Here is a 23,132-nt window from a genome sequence, read left to right as displayed (position 1 = left end):
ACCGCAAGAGCCTGCAGCGCATTGTGAACTCTGCCCAGAGGATCATCGGAGTCTCACTCCCTACACTACAGGACATTTACAACACCCGCCTCACCCGCAAAGCACTCGGCATTGCGGGTGACCCCACCCACCCCTCCAACAGCCTCTTCAGCCTCCTGCCTTCAGGGAGAAGGTTCCGCAGTCTCCGTTCGAGCTCTACCCGGCTGAGGAACAGCTTCTTCCACCAGGCGGTCAGGATGCTGAACTCTCTCCCTCCCTCTCTCCTCTCGCTCCCCCTCTCTCCCCCCCTGCCATCTCTCCCCTGACCTCTCTACCCTCCCCCTCACCCACCTTTCCCCACTGCCTCAAATGGAACATACCAGGACATCTACTCCCCCTCACACCCCTTCCCTCATCCAGCACCAGTCACTTTTTCTATTTATTTATTTTAATTTTTTATTCTCTGCTGCTACGAACAAATACCCCCCTCACACACCCTTCCCTCATCCAGCACCAGTCACTTTTTATTCTCTGCTGCTACTTGTTAATCCTTTATCTAGGCCCTTATGTTCTTAACTTTATTCTATTTTATTCTATTATATGTTATATGTTCATGTCTATATTACACTGTGGGACTGCGAGAAACGGCATTTCGAATTTTCTGTATGCATAACACATGTGGAAACTTTGACAATAAAGTGAACTTTGAACTTTGAACTTATTAGTTTACAGCAGAACTACACGCTACCATGTGAATAGCATTGCGGTTGCTGGCAGTGGAGTCCACTGAAATAAATGTATTTGCAATAATAACCTCCATAGTAGTCACAGTTGGGAACTATAGATTTCATGCAGAGACCCTTTAATTATTTGTGTTGGTTTACGTTTAAAAAAAATGTATTGAAAAAAACAAACATTTTGTCGCATGTGGCAGTGCAACAAGTGAAAATGAGTCTTACCGGAAACGCAGCAAGTGTATCTTGCAAAAATAAAACCATATTATTTTATTTTGGCGAAAGACACTCATTTACAATCTAAAATACATATTTAACATTTACAGAGCAAAAACTGCCAGTTGATGGGCTTGAACCCCTGCTAAACTTTACCCATGTGTTACCTAACACGGCCAACCAAGTTAGTTAGCGTGTACTAAATTGAATTCGCAAATTTCTGTCTTATTTTGAAAGGGTTTGCTGGAATTGTGTTCTTTCGGGTCAGCTTGACGCGGCGTGTTGATTGTTAGCAGCCACGTCTGGAAATCAGGCGCACATTCTCAATATGGGTGACTCAGATAGATAGGTGATGTTAGTGTACAGGGAGTGTGGTGGAATATTGCGGACAGCACGGCTGGCTCTGTAAACCTCCACTCATTTCGCTCCCATGCTGCCGCACGAGACAGCGGCTAGCTGACGTCAATGGGCAACTTCCTGCTTTCACAGCGCTCTCTGTTGTCTCGTTGACCCAGCTGGGTTTTGCGATATTTCTCACTCCAAGTTGAGTTCTCACCCAGAGTCTAAGAGGTAAGAGTTCTTTCCATTTTGAGTTTGCATTTAAATCCTGATGCATTGCGTCCAAGCTAATTCACATACACCAAGTTTATAGGCTGTGTTGTTTCTTTAGCATCAAAGCTCAGGTTTTGTTTGCTTTTAAAGATACGGAGCCAACACTTCTGGGTGTGTATTGGCAGTTGACGGTACACCACGGTGTGAAAAGTGTTCCGTGTTTGCTTCACGTGTTATTCTCGGTCTTCTTTCAGCGACTGCTCACTTTCATATGAGCCCGTGTGTGCGCGTGCACGCGTGCGTGGGGGAGACAAGATTACGAAATAGTGGTTCAACATAGGTGTTTGTAGCATCAGTGTAGTAGTTCACAAAGTTATGCAATATTGACCCTTTACAATGAGTGCAGAATTAATGAAAGAAGTGAGACTATTAACACAAGTAGTATCATCATTCAGGAGACTCTTTTACTACATTGTCAAGTACAAACGAGACATGCAACACAGAGGCTCTCAAATTCAACACACACCAAGCCAGGAAAGTGAGGGATAACTATGTTAAATAGAAACATGGACTAAAGACAATCTTATGCTGCATTGTTAGACACTATAAAACAAGTATGTTAAATATATAAGTCAGTCAGACACTGTTAAACAACAATAAAAGACGCATGCAGGTAGATGAGGGTTGACCGGAAATTTCAAGACAGACAGGAGACAACAGACAGATGGGGGGAAGTTCAACACAGACAGTTATACATATGTGTTATTTAAAAAGCTGAAGCAAGTGAATGGACAATCATTAATGTGAATGACACAGTATGATACCAACATGTGATGTTTACTAGTGTATGCACAGAGGATGATGATTTGTGTCTCTCACGTGACAGAATACTTTCCAGCCTCTGCAGCAGAGGACCGGGGACACCGGGACTTAAAGCGTTGACTGCAAGACGGACAGACTGATCAATCAGAAGATGGACTAACGCTCAGAACTATCATCGAACCCTCGCCTCCCGCTCTCTCTTCACCCGCCTGTCGAGGGTGGGCGGGATGCCGGGCAGCAAGCAGACTGGCATGTTCCCGCTGTGGCGCCTGCTGTCGCCGCTCCGCACCCACCAGGAGCGAGTGCTGGTGACCCGCAGCGACAGCCTGTCGGGGGAGCAGATGCTGAAGCTCACGGTCACAGAGACGACGGTGATCGAGGCGGAGTCCGGCGTGTGGAACTGGCGCTCGCTGACCTACCTGGGCCTCTGGTACTTCTTCAGCTTCTGCACCCTGTTCCTCAACAAGTACATCCTGTCGCTGCTGGAGGGGGAGCCCAGCATGCTGGGTAAAGAGAAGGAAACAAATGTTTATGCTACTAATAGCTAGACTAAATAAGGCATGGCACATTTTATTGTGACGTTTTTGTGATCAGTAACATCTCATAGAACCGTACTGGTGGTGTTTGTTTTTTGCAGGGTTAACTCTTTATACATGCATATGCATTTTGTGTTACTGCTTAACATTTATAAAACACACTATGACTCTTAAGATAGACTTCCAGGTGTTAAAAAAACGACTTGCAGAAACATGTTGCTTGCTTGAGATATATAATTCATTTCAGTGAGCAACCTTTTTTAGACGACTCCCAACATTTTTAATTCAAGCAGAAACCAAGTTCAAATGAGCTTTCTTCACAGTGACCTCAGTAGCTCATTGGTTTTCCTCTAAAATGTTTTTTTTCCGATACTACATTTGTCAATTGTGCAAAATATATTAAGGTGCGTTATATTACGTTTGATGACGATGTAACATCATATTTTGGCATAAAATATTAGTATTTTAAATCCATCAAATTGTTCACTATGATGGATTTTTCTAAATCACGTATTTTTTTGTCGAAGTAAAATAATTAGTTGTTTGTTGCTGCTCCCCAGGGGCTATTCAGATGCTCTCCACCACCGTCATAGGCTTCCTAAAGATGTGTGTGCCCTGTTGCCTGTACCAGCACAAGACCAGAACTGAGTACCCCAACAACTTCATCATGATCATGCTGTTTGTTGGGCTCATAAGGTGGGTCCTCTCTCTCTCTCTCTCTCTCTCTCTCTCTCTCTCTCTCTCTCTCTCTCTCTCTCTCTCTCTCTCTCTCTCTCTCTCTCTCTCTCACGTAATTTATTAAGTAATTCAAGTAGTTTAGAGTTGCTAATAGATTTACAAATACTGACGCAATTTCTATTTTATTTTTTTACAAAAAAGTCCAGTGTTTGCGTCATCTTTATCTCCATTTGTCAGGTTCACTACAGTGGTTCTGGGCTTGGTGAGCCTGAAAAACGTGGCGGTGTCTTTCGCGGAGACGGTGAAGAGCTCGGCACCCATCTTCACTGTCATCATGTCCAGGCTGATCCTCGGGGAGTACACGGGTAGAGGACACACGGATGCATGTCTTTAGGGGAAATTAAATGTCTTTCACTTCTGATCTTTGGTTTTGGTCTCCAATCAGGATTTGTTTTTGACGATAAGAAAAATAAAGTAAAACACCAGTCGTGTACTTTAATGTGACGTTTTCTGAATCTTACTTGAACAACATGTAACGTGTCAAGATGCACTGAAAGCATTGTCACAGGTTAGTTGATGCACATAACTCACTGTCGGCATCCAAACGGGTGAAAAAGAAATCGAGAAGCATCTTAACACCTGTCTCTGTGCAGACTCCTCTGACGCTTTCAGTGGAAGGCGGTTAGCTCCAAAGATGAATCCTTGCGATGAGCTATAAAACAGCAAATCTCACAAAATGGAGCTAACTTGAAAGCTGTTTGGAGTAAACCATTTTATTTCCCAACACTTCCATCGGTCACTTCAACTTTTTGTTTGCGGTAATGCATGAAGTATGCGCCTACCTTTGGACTGCCACGGGGGAAAAGCATATTCAGGTCAAAGGCCTAGTGTTGATAAGCGTGCTGACTCTCCTCATCGTGTGTGTGTGCCGTTTGTCCTCTAATCTGCAGGGCTGTGGGTGAACCTGTCCCTGTTCCCCGTCATGGCGGGCCTGGCCCTCTGCACCGCCTCGGAGATAAGCTTCAACATGCTCGGCTTCTCTGCCGCGCTCTCCACCAACATCATGGACTGGTACTGCAGCGCTCGACGCAGCTATCCTGCCGCGGCAGTGCAACGCTTTCTCTAACTCCCCCCCCCCCCCCCCCCCCTTTTTTTTATGTCTTGATTCTCAGTTTGCAGAACGTGTTCTCCAAAAAACTGCTGAGTGGAGACACGTACAAGTTCAGGTAAAAGACTGAACCCTCTGATTCACAACGGCAGAATTGTTGAGGTGTGTGTGTGTGCAATCAAACTTGTTATAAAGACTTTTTTCAGCCCTGCAGAACTGCAGTTCTACACCAGTGCGGCGGCAGTCATCCTGCTCATACCTGCCTGGGTGTTCCTCTTGGTAGGTCAACACACAATTGCTCCAATTATTGCTGTGCTGAATTACTGTTCCAGTTAGGCGAGTGTATGTATATTATATTGTCATTTACGGAGTTTGTTTTCTAAAATAAAAAGCAATTTCTATCAGATGTTAAACAATACAAGAGCAATATTTACATAAGCAAACCAGCAGGGACCTGTAAAACAGATGTGTGGATAGTTGGTTAATTAAAAATACATTTTGCTCCGTCTCTTCGTGTCCAGGACATCCCAGTGATCGGGAAGAATGGGCGGAGCTTCATGTTCAGCCAAGACATTATCGTGTTGCTGCTTTTGGACGGCGGCCTGTTCCACCTGCAGAGCGTCACTGCCTATGCTCTCATGGGACGGATTTCCCCAGTAACCTTCAGGTGGGAGGCGTTCATGACATGGCTTTCAAGCTTCACTGACGCCGTTGACAACCTTTTTGTCTCTTGTCGTCACTATTCCTTACCTTTGTCCCAACTAGCTCACACCAGCTGCAAGGTTTGGTGGTCTGTGCTTATTGGATAACAACATGCTGCGTGCGCCTATTTCCCAGCCATGCATGCATGCTGCAAATCCTCAATTTCAGTTTATCTTAAAGGGGAACTGCGCCGATTTTACACATCAGTGTCGGTTTACTGGTATATGCATTCATACCCTCTACACACAATACTGTGCCACTGTGCTCTGACCAATCTGTCCTATTTCCACTGAACACTGAACAGATGATGATCTCGTCCAGGCCATGACTTCTGATTTAATTTGTAGTTAAGGTCATGCCGACAGTAAAAACCCTCGTCTCTCCCTCAGTGTCGCCAGCACTGTCAAACATGCCATGTCGGTTTGGCTGAGCATCATCGTGTTCAGCAACCAGATCAACTTCCTCAGCGCCATCGGCACCGTCTTTGTGTTCATCGGCGTCTTTCTGTACAACAAGGCCCGGCAGAGGCAGAGGTTGACCTTCCAGGCCATGGCGGCCGAGCAGAACTACAAACCACTCGTGCAGTACGAGAGGGTCCACGCCCCTTAGTCGCACTGAAGACTCCCAGCTAACGACTGAAATGCTGCTTGGACTGGGATCGAGGTGGGAACCTTATTTCCTTTCCTGTGGCTGTCCAGCCACCATGACTGGATATCTGGTCGTTCTTCACCGTGCACACATTCCAGTTGAAGAGGAACCACTTATGTTCTGTTTTTCCCAGGATACATTCAGTGTCACTGTCATGTCTTCGAGCTTGAGGAAGAGTTTGGGGACTGACTTTGTCCCAAACCTGATTACGCTCTAACGCATCCTTGACCCTTTGCTTTGGGTCCGTAAAAAGGAGGACGCTCAGGGTGTCCTTCGGCGTTTTGAAGCCCTCTGTCTTACCTTTGCATTCCAGAGTGTGCTGGTTTATCTCTCATCTGTGCTTCAGCAGCTGCTGAATGTGCTGAATACATATTTTTAAATCATTGAAGCTGCAAGATTTTAATTCTATGTTTGTTTTTCCTACACTGTAATGTAAAATAGATCTTGACTGCATCTGAATTTGAGATGTGAATAGGGCGCTGGTGCCTGAGACGGGAGGCTCGTCTGACACATGTTATAAACAATGTGTGGAACATTTGAAAGCCACATACTGCATTCCAGGAATGCTCATCCTACATGTGTGGCAGGTGTATGTAAGGGTTTATGTTGTTTTGTTTTGTAAACTGACTTTCCCCCAGTGCATGCTGGGACAGCAGCCTTCAACAGGAAAAGGGCCTTAGAGACTGAATGGATCGATGATGTGCTGTAGATCACACATTCATAATCTTTTAGAAAAAACGGATTATTACAAGTTGGGTTTTTATTTTGGTAGCTCGGTCCATCGGCGATCAAACAAGCTGTCTGATGCACTGTTTGTTAGTCAGATGATTGCAGCGTTATTACCTCAAAGAACCAGACCAATAACATAACACAGATAATCCCAACTTGTAATATACCAGTTGTCATAAAAAGCTAGGATCAAACCACTGTTCATTTATCCCAGTAGGAGTCGGTGTAAAACCTGTACCACTCATGAAGGGCATCATGTCTGCGAGCCCGCCTGTCGTTACTTTCAAACCTACAGCGGCTGCTCGTGAACAGGTCCGTGGTAACTTTAAATCGCAATGTGTTTTCTCCACGTTGACACTGCCAAAAACAGTCGCATGGAGCCCATGATCTAATGCTCATGTGAATCTCATTCTGACCCGACTGCTTCAGTCGTGCGTGCGTGTGCGTGTGTGTGTGTGTGTTCCGCTAGTAACTACCTAATCCATCAAGCGTCTGATTGGACCAATCTGTGTTAATCTCGTCAGTCTGACAATCACACCAGTTTGAGCATTTTAGTAATGTTCTACTTTTGCTGCAGTTTTTATGCCTTGAGAAGCAATCTTTTTTTTTTTTTTTTTTTGGTGTGATGTGTTGTGCTCATACTATGCTGCGTTCACACGGCGTCCAATGCTGATGGCTCGGTGCTAGGCTATGCTAACATTGTAGCAGCTCCACCAGCACTCACTAACGTCATGTAGACGTAAATACGGCAGCGTCTATTCATTGTTTGGCCCATATGGTTTACACACACACATAGTTTGGTCCGGTCTCTATTGATATGAGGTATCGTAGAGCTCTGGGTGAACACAGACGGCTATAGTATTTATTTCCTGATTCAACAGCGGCAGGAAGTCAGTGATGACAGGGGGAGCAACGCAACGCTGATAGGCTATTGTGCCACAGCGTCACGCGATTATTTCGCAGAAGTTGAATAAATTTCAACTCGCGCGTTGGCGATTTTGCGGCGTGCCAGTCTCATGGCGTCTGTGCATAGACTTTGTATGTAATCTCGACAAAAAATCGACATTTTGTTTTTTTAAACTAAAAACAAAAATTACTGTTATTGTTTTAAGAATTAGTTTCTTGGAAAAGTGCTTTTAAAACCCAAGTCTGAGCTTTGATTTAATATTAATATCCCACGAACATTTGTTTTACATCTTCTCTTCCGTTTTAATTATTTTTTTTTTAATGCTGCTTCAAGAGGAAAGTCCAGTGTGTATTTGTATCATTACAAGTTCAGAGGTGGGAACGGTTTGTTTGGGAATGTGCAAATGAATTATGTAAAAAAATATGAACAAATGTAACTCCTTAGTGAGGATGTAATTCTGTTTTTGATGGACACTGCAGAAAATTAAAAAAATGTTTTCTCTACAGCACATTGTGTTTTGTATTTTCAATTTCAGCAATCTCTAGTTGCATTGTTGATTTAGATACACACTAGTATTCTAATTATAACTATCAATCATACATCCAATTTATTCTATGTTTGCAGATGTCAACGATACATTTTCATTCATTCTTCAACTTGGAAATTGTGTTTTCACTCACCACTCTTAAACCCACAATGATCACGAAGAGGTAGCTGTAAATGCAAAACACTGACATATTATCACCTGGAGAAGTGTGTATGAAGAACTTGGAGAAGCACTAAGGTTCAGTTAGTCATGTTTTTGGTCTCCAGGCGAATGCAAGTCCAATATTTACACTGCCTAAAGTCTCAGTATTCTCACTATAGTTGCTAACTGTGTTTACTGTTTAAGGGCTGTAGAGCTGAGGGAAGCTGCAGAATCGGTTGAGGTTTTTTCAATTTTTCAGACTTTGTCACTACGAGTGACCCTTTATCACATAAGTTAGTATCAGTTGTTTGATCCCTTGTTAATGCAATGCTGTAACAATAGCAGCTTTAACTCCAGGTCCACCCAACCCCGGGGCCCGCTTCTAAGATCAGAACGGATACTGCCAACTCGACACTTCAAATCACAAGGAGACGGGACTGACCTGCTGGTGCAAACGGCACAAACTGGTCCGGGGAAAACAGGACCCCTATCCTGTCCAAGACGTTTGGAGTGAAGTTTCACATCACATGCAACAACTGCAAAAAACACTACATGGATGATACGATACAGGGCAGAGACTGAATGAACCCCGGAGACATCAACATCGGCTCTCTGAGAACAGCAGAACAATACCGGTAACCGATCATGACCTGAGAGCCACAGATGATGGATCTCATTTCCACATGCAAACAATGCCATGAATACAGACCGAAATAGCAGCATAATAAAATGGCACGGAGGCTGTTCATCAACAATGACTTGAGTCTTAACATTTGGAGACTTTGCATGCATGTTTGTCTTCCACCTATTTTTATACACAGTTTATTTAAGTGTGGCCTTCAACTGTACTTGAATGACTCCATGGACCAGTCACCAATAACCATGTGTATTCTTTGTATTGTTTATTCATTGTGAAATAATTCACTGTATGTGTGCACTTGAGAGGAATAAAAAGCGTCATAATAAAATAAAAGCTATGTTGAAAAACAAGTCTGTCCACAACGAGGTTATGGCGTCACATGTTTTTCAAAAACATGAGCAGCTTAACCAGCAGATCAAGCCTCATGAGCCGAGGTATGTTCAGGTTTCAGGCACTAGCTTCATAGGAGTTGACCCATTTCACGTTTAGAAATTCCAACAGTGAGTCAACACTCGTCTTAAAACTGTCCACAACTGAGACTGTTTCAACTGGTAATGTTAAGTAACCCGGAGAATATCCGGCCTACAGTCAAATTGTGTATGCATATTAAAATCTCCACACCACGGGAAGATCTTTTTTCCATTTTCAACGGTGAGGAGAGCACCCGTTCCCCCGTCGAGAGTGAGGTCATCTCGCCGGTGGACAGTACATCCTCATCAGACTCTCGTAGCTGAGGAACGTGACGGCATTGACAGGGAAAGCCCTCAGGCTGTTCAGTAGAAGGCCTTTGAAGAAGACCCTCGCTCCCTCCTCTCTATAGCTCACTCTCATGCAGTGGAGGACCCCTGTGTACTCCCTGCCGCCGGCCCCCGACATCTGGAGCCGGGCTTTCACCACATCCATGGGCGTGGCGAAGGCCCAGGTCAACACGCCCGCCATGCCCCCTGCCATCATTATCGCAAACGTACCTGGACACAGAAACGTTGAAAAATGACTTTAGATGAAAATAAACCTGGACATTTAGAATTGCTGAATGAAAACTAAAAACAAACTGTCTCCTGGATTTAACAAAACGCTCCATCCAGAGAAAGCTGGGCTCACCAACGTGACATCGTCCCTTTTTTAATTTGTTTTATCTGTTTCTTAAATATAGAAACCCACTTACACCAGGACAAGACAAAAACAGGTCAGTTATGAGGCAATACTGTAAGTCAAACATATGCAAGACTGCATCAAATGCATGAGATACTGAGTCAATATTAGGTCTTGTTTAAATTACGACTTTTCCAATACTATGTGCAAACTAAATCAATGTCATGAGACACTAAGTCAAATTGTAATTATGACGTACTATCTCTGGAGTTTTACTACGTAATTTAACAGTAGCATCGTATAAATATCTCGTAGTATTTCATAATTTTGACTTAAAGGAAAAAGTTGGGCTTACCATGTCATAATTTTGATTTTCCATATTTCTTTATTATTTCCAACATTTCATCCATTGACTTCCCTGACATAAATGAGCCTCCATATTTCACACATGTAATGTTGCACTTTCCCCTCCCGACACTGACCTGGCTCTTTGCCGCTCTCGGTCAGAGACTTTCGAATGACTTCGTAGGGCAGAAAGTAGAGTCCATAGCAGGGTATGTCCCTCAGGGCGATGGCCAGCCCTCCCCTGAACAGACCCTTGGGTCCTTCCTCATTCAGGATGACGGCGACACAATGAACAGGTCCACGGTATCTTTGAACTGTTGTTTGACCCTGCAGACGCACCTTCACCAGGTCAATTGGTGCGTAAACACACACCTGGAAGCAGTTTAAGTTTGAGTGTTATTACATTCCAAATTAATTAATAAAAATAATTATATTGAAGGTTTTATCTAAGGTTTTATTACATAAGCTGGAGATATGCTTTCTTTTTACTGACAACAAATCCCATGAAAATACTAAAAGCAACAAAGACAGGTTCTTCCTGTTGTAGCTATTTGCTGACAATTAATGTTTGCTAACCTGTCCCACCAGTTCCATCCATTGTCGATAGAGGCTATTGTCCGAAGTATCCTGGCATATATCTCATATATCTGGTTTCCTCCGATCTACTATGGTCACACAAACCCCTCATTGCAAAGGCAACAGCATGTGTTCCTCCTGCTTTTGTATTTGTACGAGGAATTCACCAATTCATTTCTAATGATTTTGGCGCCTGCTTGACTGACTCTTTTGTCAATGACTAGGTGTGGTGACCACTATTTAATTATACTTCAACCTTACAGCCTTTACTTGGGCCCATGCATGAGGCTAACTCTCTACCCAAACACAATACATATCTTAATGGTGGATTGCTGCAAGTTTCATGAACCCTTGGCCTCTCCTCAGTCGCCTGCATCTGATCACATTCTTCACCCCGCTCTGACTAAAGCCTTTAGTTTTGTCGGCTGTGATGAACATTGCAACCTCCAAGGGCCAGTAGCACATTACACTTGTCTTGCCTCCACACACAACATCTCAATTATCCTGAAGTCTAAGTAAAACGATAGAACTAATTAGCTGTCATCGCTGTGAATAGAAATGAAAAATGTCTGTTTCACAGCACTTGTGGCCCTGTGGAGCCCTAACAGTCATCACGGCGGCATATATATCGGCAGCAATGTTCCTGCAAAGGTGCTTTGGATGAACCCAGCCAGGTGTTCTTACCTGCATCAGGCCCGAGAAACAGCCGGCAGCGAAGACCTGTGCAGCAGAGGCCGGTTTGCCCTGATCGCGGGACTGACTGAGGTAATCTAAGGCATTACTGTAAGAGCCAAAGACAACAGCGTTGGTGATGCCGGTGGTCAGCAGTGGAAATGCCATGCCCTTGAAGAATCCATGGAGCTGATATAGTAATAAAGCATAATAAACAGATGAATAAGCACGCATCAATACTTTCTGTAAATGCAGCTGTTTATGCAGTGACACCTACCCCTTCATTAGAGCATGTTTTCGACATACAGTGAATTATCCCTGTATACACAGACTGGGCCTGCAGGCGCACCTTCAACAAATGAAACAGAAGGTGTGAGGATGAATATAGATATTAATGCATCTGGTCTCTCTTTTTTTTTTTTTTACAGATTTCAGTGTGTATAATACAGTTCATGCAACCTTCACAGTGTCTAATGGATGTCCAACTGCCAGTCCCAGTGCACCTACGATGACCAACGAAGATGTGTTATTTCTCCACATGAATACAAAATACTGCGTTCAGTCAACGAATAAATTTGAGTTTTTCTTACCAGACACGCTCCCGGCGAAGAATTCCATAAAAGGCATGTCTTGCAAAACTTCACAGCCTGCAAACAAGGTGTTTGTGGTGTTACAGATGTCCTGAGGGTGCTGATTTACAGCTGCTATAGAGGGAACCGACTTTGAACGGAATCCTGTTAAACTGTAAGAAAAATGTAACACTGAATGTCTTTCACCCCCCCACACACACAAGTAGTACTATAACGATGTCACATGAGTAGAGGATTTAGCGTCATATGACATAGGACGTTTCTTAGGTTAATTCTAATTGACTTTAATTGAATTTAAACGTTATTGATTAGCGTAACCCTGTCTAATGGTAAACATAACTACATGTCGCGTGCTAAAACAGCTTGTCTACACATCATCATACATACGGCGTGTCAATAGCATTATCATGCGAAAATAAAAAGTTATGTTTAAAATAGACTGCATTGCCGACCTTTTGCAATTAGTTGCCTCGTTGTTAGAATACCGGTTCCTTCAGATTAATCCTGCTCAGTGTCAACCTTATCACCTTTTCCCCTCCGTGTCAACGTCCATAAACGATCTCTGACTCTGCGGACTCTAAGCTACTGACATTTACAAGAGCATTTCCTGTTTGACACGTCTGCCTTACATAATAAAGACCGCATGAGGGTCCAAGCCAGGGCTCTCAAACTCATTTTCACTCCGGGCCACATCAGCATCATGGTCGCCCACAAAGGGCCGGTTGTAAATGTAACGACTCGTAACATATTGTTAAATAACGCTCTGCATTCACAGTTTAAAGTAGTCTTCAATGTACTCACAATACATTTCCATGTCAAATGTACAGTAACCAGCCAAAGAGCTGCTTCTATGACTGTTGTTTAAGTATCTCATCATTTTGACTGTCAATCTCATCATTTTGACTGTCAATCTCATCATTTTGACTTTCAATCTCATCATTTTGACTTTCAATCTCATCATTTTGACTTTCTATCATAGTTGTGACTTTCTATCTCATAACTTCGACTTTCTATCTCATAATTTCGACTATGGGGATATTTTTATTATGAAGTCTAACTTAAAAAAAAAAAAGTCATTAGACTCTGACTAGACAGACTCATATAAGTGAATTCTTCCAACATTACTTTCTCTTTTTGGAAGATGAGATATATATATATATAATTTCAATATATTAATTATATATATATATATATAATATATAAAATAATATAACAATAATATGCCAGGTAGTTATGCTGGGTTAGGCACAACGTTAGAGTTTTACAGTGTAATAGCTAAACTAATAAATACAATAATAATTGTGATCACTTTAATTTAAATTGTAGTCTACTTATTGGCACAAGTGTTGCTACCAAATATCAGGCGGTAGCATGCATATACATAGTAATTTAGCACATTACTGCTAATATAGCAAACATCAAATCATGTTGATGCTCATAATACAAATATGCCTCATGTAAACAGTTACAATAAACATACATTAAAGTAAAAAGATAAATTATCCCAAAATTGAATTTATCAAGTTAAGTCTAGTTAAAAAAAATGTACCATGTAAAAATGTAAGACATGATGTTATACGTGTGCCTTCAGTTGTAGTTGTATACATCTGTGTTATGCATTCAAGTCAGTTCACGGTAACAATTGAAAGTATGACATTCCAGACCATTTAAAAGTACAATTCGATGTGTAACATGCTCTCAGTCAAATATTTTTGCAGCAAACCGCAATTTGAACTCTGGAAAAGATGCAAGGTCTCCACCACCATAGAATCTCTGAAGTTTTGCTACCGCTGAGGCCTTTTCATAATTAAAACCTGTAACATGCTCTCAGTCGAATCTTTTTGCAGCAAACCACTTGCAGAGTGAGAGATTACACAGGCTGTTAATATCCTCTGGGACTATGGCAGGGGTATTCAACTAAAATTCCAAAAGTTCCAGATTGAGAAAATCTCCTCGGGCAAAGGTCCGAAACATTACAATAATATCTAACTCGTGCTATTTAGTGCCATATATATATAAATATATTCAAGAAGCCTCGTAGTAGTAACAACGTCTCTGTGTATCAACAACTGTCAAATCAAATAAAGAAAGTACACATCAATTATATTTTAACAAATTATTATTCTCACTTTTCAAATTGAACTGGATGGATTATAAATAATACATAGAAATACATAAAGAAATGTTCTTCTCATTTCAAGTACAATCAGGGCTGGAATAAAGAGTAACTGACATAACACAAATCTTTTCAAAATCTTAAAATAAAGTAATTCATTTTAGAAAAATTAATTTCACTGAATTGTCCTGCAAAAAAAAGACAAGATATGAGTAATGTGATCTTGTCTCTTTGAATTTGTAAAAAACGGACATCTCTATTTATTTATGTTGTCAGTTAAAAACTTCATTTAAACCTTAATGCCTCCACATCTTTCCTGAGTCATTGGTATTTTTCAACATTTATAGCCAGCAGAGGACTGTAGGTTGTTAACAGCAGGTATGCTTAGCTTGCTGGCTCAACTCTTGTCTTTGTAGCTGTACTTTTAATTGGTGCTTAATGTGTTTCAACTCTGAGAGATGTGAAGAGACTCATTTTCAAAGCCATGGGTTTCATTGTTTGATGACGTCGGACATAAAGAAGGCGTGTCCACGTTCAGTTGTACATGAAGTTGCTGGAGCACAACCATTGAGAGCTGTCGAATGCTTGTGCCACAAACACCGAACACCTCCGTTCTCATTATGGAACGATGAGTCATTCAAAAGTAAATCTGCAGGGCACCGTTATTCTGCCTTAAATTACAGGAGACAGGTTTTCCCAGTTCTTTATTCATCCAGTCTTTAAGTGTTACCACCTATAATTATATGTTCACTATAAAGATGTTGCTCTGAGCTTGTTGCCTCCTGTCCCTCATAACTGCACACAAGGCTGGATTTACCTTTTAGGCCTGGGATAGCCTACTTGCATTGCCTTCAACTAAGATCAAATTTAGGCTTCTTTGTTGCTCATTACATTTCTTAAGCCATGATCGGAGCCATAGATTCTGAACATGAAATGAGATCATGGCGGCGCGCATAGTCGCAGCGACCTCTCGCTCCTCCGACAATGCAATGTTTTGTTTGTTTACTAACAGTCCGTCAGAAAGTTTGTCATGTTCGTCTCGTCTGTCTACGTTGGATTATAAATACAATCAACAGGCTCTGCTAGACATCAGCAAGCTTTACTATACTTTGGACACTTCAATAGAGTCCATCATCGGGGAACTCGGATTACTCCGCCAGCCCGGGGCCACATCGGACTCTACCACGGTGACCACAGCCCCGGTAAGGAGACTACCTCACCAGCCCGTGACCACATCGGACTCTACTGCGACCACAGCCCCGGTAAGGAGACATCGGAAACGGTGTGCAAGGAAGCAGAAAAGGGGTAAACGCGGAGGTATCCGAGCTAGGCTAGCGGCTAGCCCTACTCGCCCAGCCATACCATCCATCATCCTGGCTAACGTACGGTCTCTGGACCACACAATGGACCACATACGACTGCTGAGGTCAGGAAATAGGACAGTGAGTAACTGCGGTGTGCTTGTTTTTACTGAAACATGGCTAAATGACAATATCCCTGACTCCGCTGTGCAACTTCATGAGCTAACATGCTATCGGGCGGACAGGGCCCATGCTAACGGATGTAAACAAAGAGGCGGGGGCGTGTGTGTTTACATACGTGACGTGTGGTGCCGAGACGCTGTGGTAGTATGCAGACACTGTTCACCACTGGTGGAGTTTATGATCATAAAGTGCCGTCCTTTCTACCTGCCGAGGGAATTTAATGCAGTCTTGCTAGTTGCAGTATATATCCCTCCAACCTCCAACAACAGTGACAGGAGTGCGGCACTCTGTGAACTGCATCATGCCATCAGTGAACAACAGACGGCTCACCCGGATGGTTTCATTATCGTCGCAGGAGATTTTAATCATGCAAACCTTAAGACTGTTCTTCCAAATCTCTACCAGCATGTACAATTCCCAACAAGGGAGAAAAACATCCTGGACTTAGTCTACACTTCACTTAAAGGGGCATACAAGGCCACCCCTCTCCCCCACATCGGACTCTCTGACCACCTCACTGTTATGCTAACGCCAGCATACAGGCCCAGAGTGAGAGTGAAAAAACCGGTTCGAAAAGAGATCACAGTGTGGCCGGAAGGATCAAGATCTGCTCTCAAGGAGTGTCTCGCTACAACAGACTGGGACATGTTCAAACATGCAGCTACGTACAATAACAACATAGACAATGAGGAGCTCACAGACACTGTTCTTTCCTACATCCGTAAATGCACAGATGATGTAACCGCTAAAAAGACCATCACCACTAGGGCTAACAAGAAGCCTTGGCTGACAGGGGCCGTCCATCAGCTGTTGCGGGCCAGAGACAAAGCCTTCAATGCCGGAGATAGAAATGGCCTGAAAACAGCGAGAGCCAACCTGTCCCGGGGCATTAGAAAAGCAAAACAGGACTACTCTGAAAAAATCACCAACCACTTCAAGGACAGCAGAGACACACGCAGCCTGTGACAGGGCATCCAGACCATAACGGACTACAAGCCTGCTTCACAGACCTGTGATGACAACATCTCTCTGCTGAACGACCTCAACAGCTTCTTCGCACGGTTTGAATCAACAAACACCACTAGCCCACAGAAAACCCCACCCTCCCCCCACGACCAGGCCCTGTGCCTGTCTGCTGCAAGTGTGAAAAGAGCACTCTCCACCATCAATCCCCGAAAAGCAACAGGCCCAGACAACATCCCAGGCCGCACACTAAGGGACTGCGCAGAGGAGCTAACAGATATCTTCACTGTTATCTTCAACACTTCTCTGAGTCAAGCTGCTGTCCCATCACACCTCAAAACCTCCATCATCATACCTGTACCCAAGAAACCGGCTCCATCCAGCTTCAATGACTATCGCCCCGTGGCACTGACCCCCATCATTATGAAGTGTTTTGAACGGCTAGTCATAATAATAATAATAATAATAACTTTAATTTATATAGCGCCTTTCAGGGAACCCAAGGCCGCTTTACAAGAGTAACAGTTAGACAAAAACAGTTTAGACAAACAGTCAGAAAAACAGAACAAGTGAACTAGGGGCCGAAAGCCTTGGCGAACAGATGGGACTTGAGGGCCCTTTTGAAGGCGTCCAGAGTGGAGATGTTGCGGATCACCGCAGGGAGAGAGTTCCAGAGGGTGGGGGCTGCCACACTGAAAGCTCTGTCCCCGAAGGTTCGCAGTTTGGTGCGGGTGGTGGCAAGCAGGCCAGAGTCTGAAGACCGCAGGTTCCGGGGAGGGGCATGTGGGCGGAGGAGGTCCGATAGGTACTGGGGGGCATGGGCATGGAGGGACTTGTAGGTGAGGAGGAGGATCTTGTATGAGATGCGGGACTTGACCGGGAGCCAGTGGAGGTTGATGAGGGTGGGGGTGATGTGCTGCCAGGGCTTTGTGTGCGTGAGAACCCTGGCGGCAGAGTTTTGTACATACTGGAGCCTGTCCAGGGTTTTGTTGGGTACCCCGAACAGGACACCATTGCAGTAGTCCAAGCGGGAGGTGACAAATGCATGGACCAGGGTTTCAGCAACAGTCTCCGAGAGTGACGGTCGGAGTCTGGCAATGTTCCGGAGATGGAAAAAGGCAGTTTTGGTGACGGACTTGATGTGGGACTTGAAGGAAAGGGTGGAGTCCAGGATGACACCCAGGTTGCGGACTTCAGGAGATGGGGAGATGGAGCAGCCGTCAACCTCGAGGATGAAGTCACCAACCTTCCGGAGCAGCGCCTTGGGTGCCACAACCATGAGCTCTGTCTTCTTGGTGTTGAGTTTGAGAAGATTTGATGACATCCAGGTTTTTATTTCATGCAGACAGTTGACAAGGGACTGAGGGGGGAACTGGGAGGATGGAGTGGTACTGAGATAGATTTGAGTGTCATCAGCATAGCAGTGGAAGTTCAGTCCATGATGGCGGATGATGTTGCCGAGGGGGAGCATGTAGATGGTGAAGAGGAGGGGGCCAAGCACAGAGCCTTGGGGCACGCCATGATTGACTGGGGCTAGGGGGGAAATAGAGCCGTTGATGGAAACAAACTGTTCCCTGTTATGGAGGTAGGATGAAAACCAGGAGAGGGCGGTGCCAGTGACCCCTAGAAGGTCAGATAGGCGGTTGAGGAGGATGGTATGGGAGACAGTGTCAAATGCTGCAGAGAGGTCCAGGAGGATGAGGATGCTGAGGCGGCCGGAGTCAGAAGCAATGAGGAGATCGTTGATGATCTTAATGAGGGCGGTCTCCGTGCTGTGTTGGAGTCTGAAGCCGGATTGGAGGGGCTCATAGAGCTCATGGTTGGACATGTGGAGATGGAGTTGGCCGGCGACTACTCTTTCCAGAGTCTTACTGAGGAAGGGGAGGTTGGCGATCGGCCGGTGGTTGTGGAGGTCGTCAATGTCCAGGCCAGGCTTTTTGAGGATGGGGGTGACTGAGGCAGTTTTGAAGCTGGTAGGGACAATACCAGATGCCAAAGAAGCGTTGATGATGTCCACCATGTAGGGGCAGAGGGTGGGTAAGCAGTCCTTGACCAGGGCTGTAGGCATGGGGTCCAGGGAGCAGGTCTTGGCCGAGCTGACCAACTTGGCCAGTTGGGGAGCATCCACAGGGGAGAAGGAGGAGAGGTCACAAGGGGAGAGGTGCGGCGCTGAGGGGGCGTTGCCAGGTGGCTGAAGTGCGGGTGGAGGGGGAGGGGCTGGTGTCAGGAGCTGCTGGTGGATGGAGTCGACTTTCGCCTGGAAGAAGTCGAGGAATTTGGAGCAGAGATCGGGAGCACCAGAGGGATGGGGGGCGTCAATGGGGCGGAGTAGGCGGTTGATGGTGGAGAACAATGATCAAGGGTTGCTTTGCTGGGCACCGATCAAACGAGAGTAGTATACAGTTTTGGCCTGAGAGAGAGCTTCCTTGTAGGCTTCCACATGGTCACGAAAGGCCAGGAGGTGGACCGTGAGGCCAGTTTTTTTAGAAAGCCTCTCCAGCTGGCGACCAGAGGCCTTCATGCTGCGGAGTTCGGAAGTGAACCAGGGGGCAGGGCGGGTGAAGGAAACAGTCTGGGTTTTGATGGGGGCGAGAGAGTTGAGACTGAGGGATAAGGCAGCGTTGTAGTGGGCTACCAGGCCGTCCACGGTGGAGTCGGAGGGAGCCGAGGCCATGTGGGTAGCTATCAGGTTGGATAGGGCTGGTGCACTCACAGTCTTGATGTTCCTAAACATGATGGTGCGTTTAGGATGCTGCCTGGGCAGGGAGACAGGAACAGTGAAGAGGATGGCGTGATGGTCAGATACAGCCAGCTCCAGACGCTGTAGGTCGGGGGGTGGTGGGCCGATAGAGCACACCAGGTCCAGTGTGTGGCCTTTGTTGTGGGTGGGACCCTTGACATGTTGCTTGATGCTGAAACAGTCCAGGAGTGACAGGAATTCAGTAGCAAACTTGCAGTTGCTGGAGTCCACATGAATGTTGAAATCGCCAAGCAGGAAAATTTATGGAGACATGGAGAAGAGAGAGGTGAGCAACTCAGAAAGCTCAGACAGGAAGGTAGTGGAGGCTTTAGGTGGGCGGTAGATGAGGGCGACCAGGAGCGGAGCAGACCCAGCCAGTTTGAAGACAACACACTCGAATGAGGAGGTTGTAGGTACTGGGAGCTCTTTGACCAGGATGCCGGCTCGGTGGATAACAGCCAGTCCACCGCCACGACCCAGGAAGCGGGGCTTCTGGATGTATACATAGCCTGGGGGTGTGGCTTGGTTGAGTGTCACGAAGTCCTGCTGATTTTGCCATGTCTCTGTTAGGCATAGAATGTCAATGCTTCTGTCAGTGATAATGTCATGAATGAGTAATGCTTTGTTGTTGAGGGAGCGAGTATTCAGCAGCATAAACGTTGCAGTGTTGTTCGTAGATGCTGGGGAGGACGAGGAGGGAGAAACCAGCACACTGTCAGCACAGACCAGGGACCTCAGGTAGATAGAGCGAACGTGAGGATTGGTCGGATGACGTAGATTGTTGTGATGACGACATCGCAGTGCGACGGACCGACTGTCGGATACAACTGCGGGAATAGGAGTTGTGGAGTAGAAAAACTTGCGTCGGGAAGCCCGGTGTATGTAGCGGGCACGACGCAGTAGTCCGAGAGACTTGATAACTGCGAGGCAGTCAGGGATGGTGTGGCTGGAAAAGTTTAGGAGTTCCAGCGGAGAGTATTGTAGGAGCACCATGAAGAGAACAGAGAGCCAGCTAGTAGCCGGCACCATTAGCCTGGTAGACACCGGACCTCGACCTTCAGCAGCGGCGATGGAAAGCAGCGAAGTCGCGTTGGCAGGACTGAGGGAGGGTTCGTGGAAGTTCCTGGCAGTGTGGCAGAGAAGAGTCCAGTCGGAGTGTTCCGGAGCGGGGATTCCACGGATGGCAGAGCACGTCGGATAGCTTGTTTTGCTAAGAGCTAAGAGCGGCGTCGGATAGCTTGTAAGCTAGTGGTAGGTCGGCAGAGGCTAGGAGCCGAACACCAGCCAAAGGTAATCAGCTGAGCAGTGGAAATGGTAGAAACACAAAAACCAGGGCAGGACAATCTTCAGACTGTGTTCAGGATTGAATAGATTAACGGCAGAGAGTGGTAGGAAACGAGAATTAAGTGTCGGCATGAAGAGCGGCGAAAAACACGCCAGCGTCCCCTCGATGCTACATCAGCTTGTAGTGTCCGACACTTGTGTTTTGTGATGTCATGGCCCACATCAAGTCCATCCTCCCCCCCCACCATGGACCCCTCTCAGTTTGCATACAGAGCAAAACGTTCCACAGAGGATGCAATCTGCTCTGCTCTCCACCCAGCCCTCACCCACCTAGAAAAAGCAGACTCATATGTAAGAATACTTTTCATAGACTTCAGCTCAGCATTCAATACCATAATCCCACAACAACTCATCTGCAAACTGGAACAGCTGGGGTTCAACACCCCACTGTGCAATTGGGTCCTGGACTTCCTTAGTGAGAGGCCACAAGCAGTACGTGTCGGCAACAACACCTCACGCAGCATCACCCTAAGCACTGGGGCCCCACAAGGCTGTGTGCTCAGCCCCCTGCTCTTCACCCTGCTGACTCACGACTGCGAACCTACATACAGCACCAATCACATGGTGAAGTTCGCAGACGACACCACTCTGGTTGGTCTCATCACCAAGAACAATGAGACCAACTATAGGAAGGAGGTCAACCTTCTGACCACGTGGTGCAGCGACAACAATCTCCTGCTGAATGTCACCAAAACTAAGGAGATTGTTGTTGACTTCAGGAGAGGCCACACTGTACACCCGCCACTGACCATCGATGGTGCTGCTGTGGAGCAAGTAGAAAGCACCAAATTCCTGGGGGTGCACATCAGTGACGACCTCTCCTGGGCCACCAACTGCGCATCACTGGCAAAGAGAGCCCAGCGGCGCCTCTACTTCCTCCGCAAGCTGAAGAGAGTAAAAGCCCCCACATCAGTGCTGAAATCATTTTACAGGGGCACCATTGAAAGCATCCTGTCTAGCTGCATCACTGTGTGGGGCGGTAGCTGCACCCAACACAGCAGAAAAGCACTACAACGCATTGTAAAGACAGCCGGAAAGATCATCGGTGCCCCACTCCCCTCGTTACAGGAAACATACACCACCCGCCTCACCCGGAAAGCCACTCAAATGGCAAACGACACCAGTCACCCTGCACATAGTCTGTTCAGCCTCCTACCCTCTGGAAGAAGGTACAGGAGCCTCCGCTGCCGCACCACCAGACTAAATAACAGCTTCACCCACCAAGCTGTCAGGACACTGAACTCTCTCCCCTCACTCCCCCCAATCATATCCTCCAGCCTGACGGGAAGCTGAAGCTGCCCCCCCCCCCCCCCCCCCACACCCAGGAATACTCTCAGGACTAACCCCCCCCCCCCCCCCCCCCCCCACCCAATAATGATGTATTACATGATGTAGTACAGTATATGTTTTAACTAGGATATCTGTCTTTACCCAGCCTAGGAAGTGTTTTATGTGTCGTGCTTGCACTTTTATGTTCCACCGTGGGAGAGTGGGAAACGTAATTTCGATTCCTTATATGTCCTGACATGCAAGGAATTGACAATAAAAGCTACTTTGAACTTTGAACTTTGAACTTTTTTAAACAGCTCGTCTTCCAGGTGTGTGTGATTTTATTTGGAATCTTGGAATCGCAAGATTTCCCCTAATTGTATTCCACTATGTTCGACCTTTGCTGCGTGGTTGAAGTCGTCTTGTATTCCGAAAGTTTAGCAAAACAATCGATGGATTTCCTTGGCATATTTCTTTTATTATTTCTGATGAGTTGCACACCAAACACGCCGCATTAAGTCAACAGACACTGTGCGCTAATTTGCCGAGCCGCACGTTGATTGTTGACTGATGCGCTGGCCCGCTTTTACAAAGAAATATACAGTCTACTCTACAGTGTGTAATTCATGAGTATTTTATTCTGTTGGCTATGTATTTCAGCACAATGTACTTGAATCAAACTAAGACTGTGAAGTTAGTGCTGCCAAGTCTCCACACCAGTGTGTGCGTCCAGGCTTCTCTTCAAAATGTGTTGCTGTTAACTAAATCCATCAGGCGTCTGATAGTCCAATCTGTGTTAATCATTGTCAGTCTGATAATCACATCAGTTTGAGCATTTTAGTAATGTTCTACTTTTGCTGCTGTTTTTGTGCCTCAAGAAGCAATCTTGTTTTGTGATGTGTTGTGTTCATACTAAGGCATCTGTTTTGAATGTGACCATATGGGTTGTCTGCATATTATTTTTGAATTAAAAACTAATTTAAATACACGCATGGTGCTGCT

At 45.4% G+C, this 23,132-nt stretch overlaps 2 protein-coding genes across 2 annotated transcripts; one reads left to right on the top strand and one right to left on the bottom strand.

The window, feature by feature from the left end:
- The first annotated feature begins 1,235 nt into the window (after positions 1 to 1,235).
- On the top strand, positions 1,236 to 8,084 carry LOC306780525 (solute carrier family 35 member E2A). The gene is made up of 9 exons (XM_079272934.1): positions 1,236 to 1,499; positions 2,368 to 2,810; positions 3,400 to 3,535; positions 3,755 to 3,882; positions 4,468 to 4,588; positions 4,690 to 4,743; positions 4,832 to 4,904; positions 5,147 to 5,292; positions 5,717 to 8,084. The coding sequence occupies exons 2-9, from the start codon at positions 2,531 to 2,533 to the stop codon at positions 5,934 to 5,936; spliced, it is 1,158 nt and encodes a 385-aa protein (XP_079129060.1). The 5' UTR covers positions 1,236 to 1,499; positions 2,368 to 2,530; the 3' UTR covers positions 5,937 to 8,084.
- A 1,542-nt stretch (positions 8,085 to 9,626) lies between these two features.
- slc25a45 (solute carrier family 25 member 45) lies at positions 9,627 to 12,251 on the bottom strand (the record flags this gene model as incomplete). Its single annotated transcript, XM_079274182.1, has 6 exons — positions 9,627 to 9,907; positions 10,514 to 10,748; positions 11,637 to 11,813; positions 11,902 to 11,973; positions 12,084 to 12,127; positions 12,215 to 12,251. The coding sequence occupies 6 exons, from the start codon at positions 12,249 to 12,251 to the stop codon at positions 9,627 to 9,629; spliced, it is 846 nt and encodes a 281-aa protein (XP_079130308.1).
- Positions 12,252 to 23,132: the final 10,881 nt, after the last annotated feature.

The sequence above is a fragment of the Melanostigma gelatinosum genome (assembly GCF_949748355.1).
Source record: "Melanostigma gelatinosum genome assembly, chromosome: 8".
NCBI lineage: Eukaryota > Metazoa > Chordata > Actinopteri > Perciformes > Zoarcidae > Melanostigma > Melanostigma gelatinosum.
Note: the sequence above shows the minus strand (reverse complement) of the source record. Positions and strands in the feature narration are given on the sequence as shown.

Excerpts from the sequence above, each read along its gene's own strand:
- LOC306780525 (XM_079272934.1), top strand. The coding sequence starts at position 2,531 with ATGCCGGGCAGCAAGCAGACTGGCATGTTCCCGCTGTGGCGCCTGCTG. Across the intron at positions 4,589-4,689 it reads TCCACCAACATCATGGACTG|TTTGCAGAACGTGTTCTCCA; the intron begins GTACTGCAGCGC and ends CTTGATTCTCAG. Across the intron at positions 4,905-5,146 it reads CTGCCTGGGTGTTCCTCTTG|GACATCCCAGTGATCGGGAA; the intron begins GTAGGTCAACAC and ends CTTCGTGTCCAG.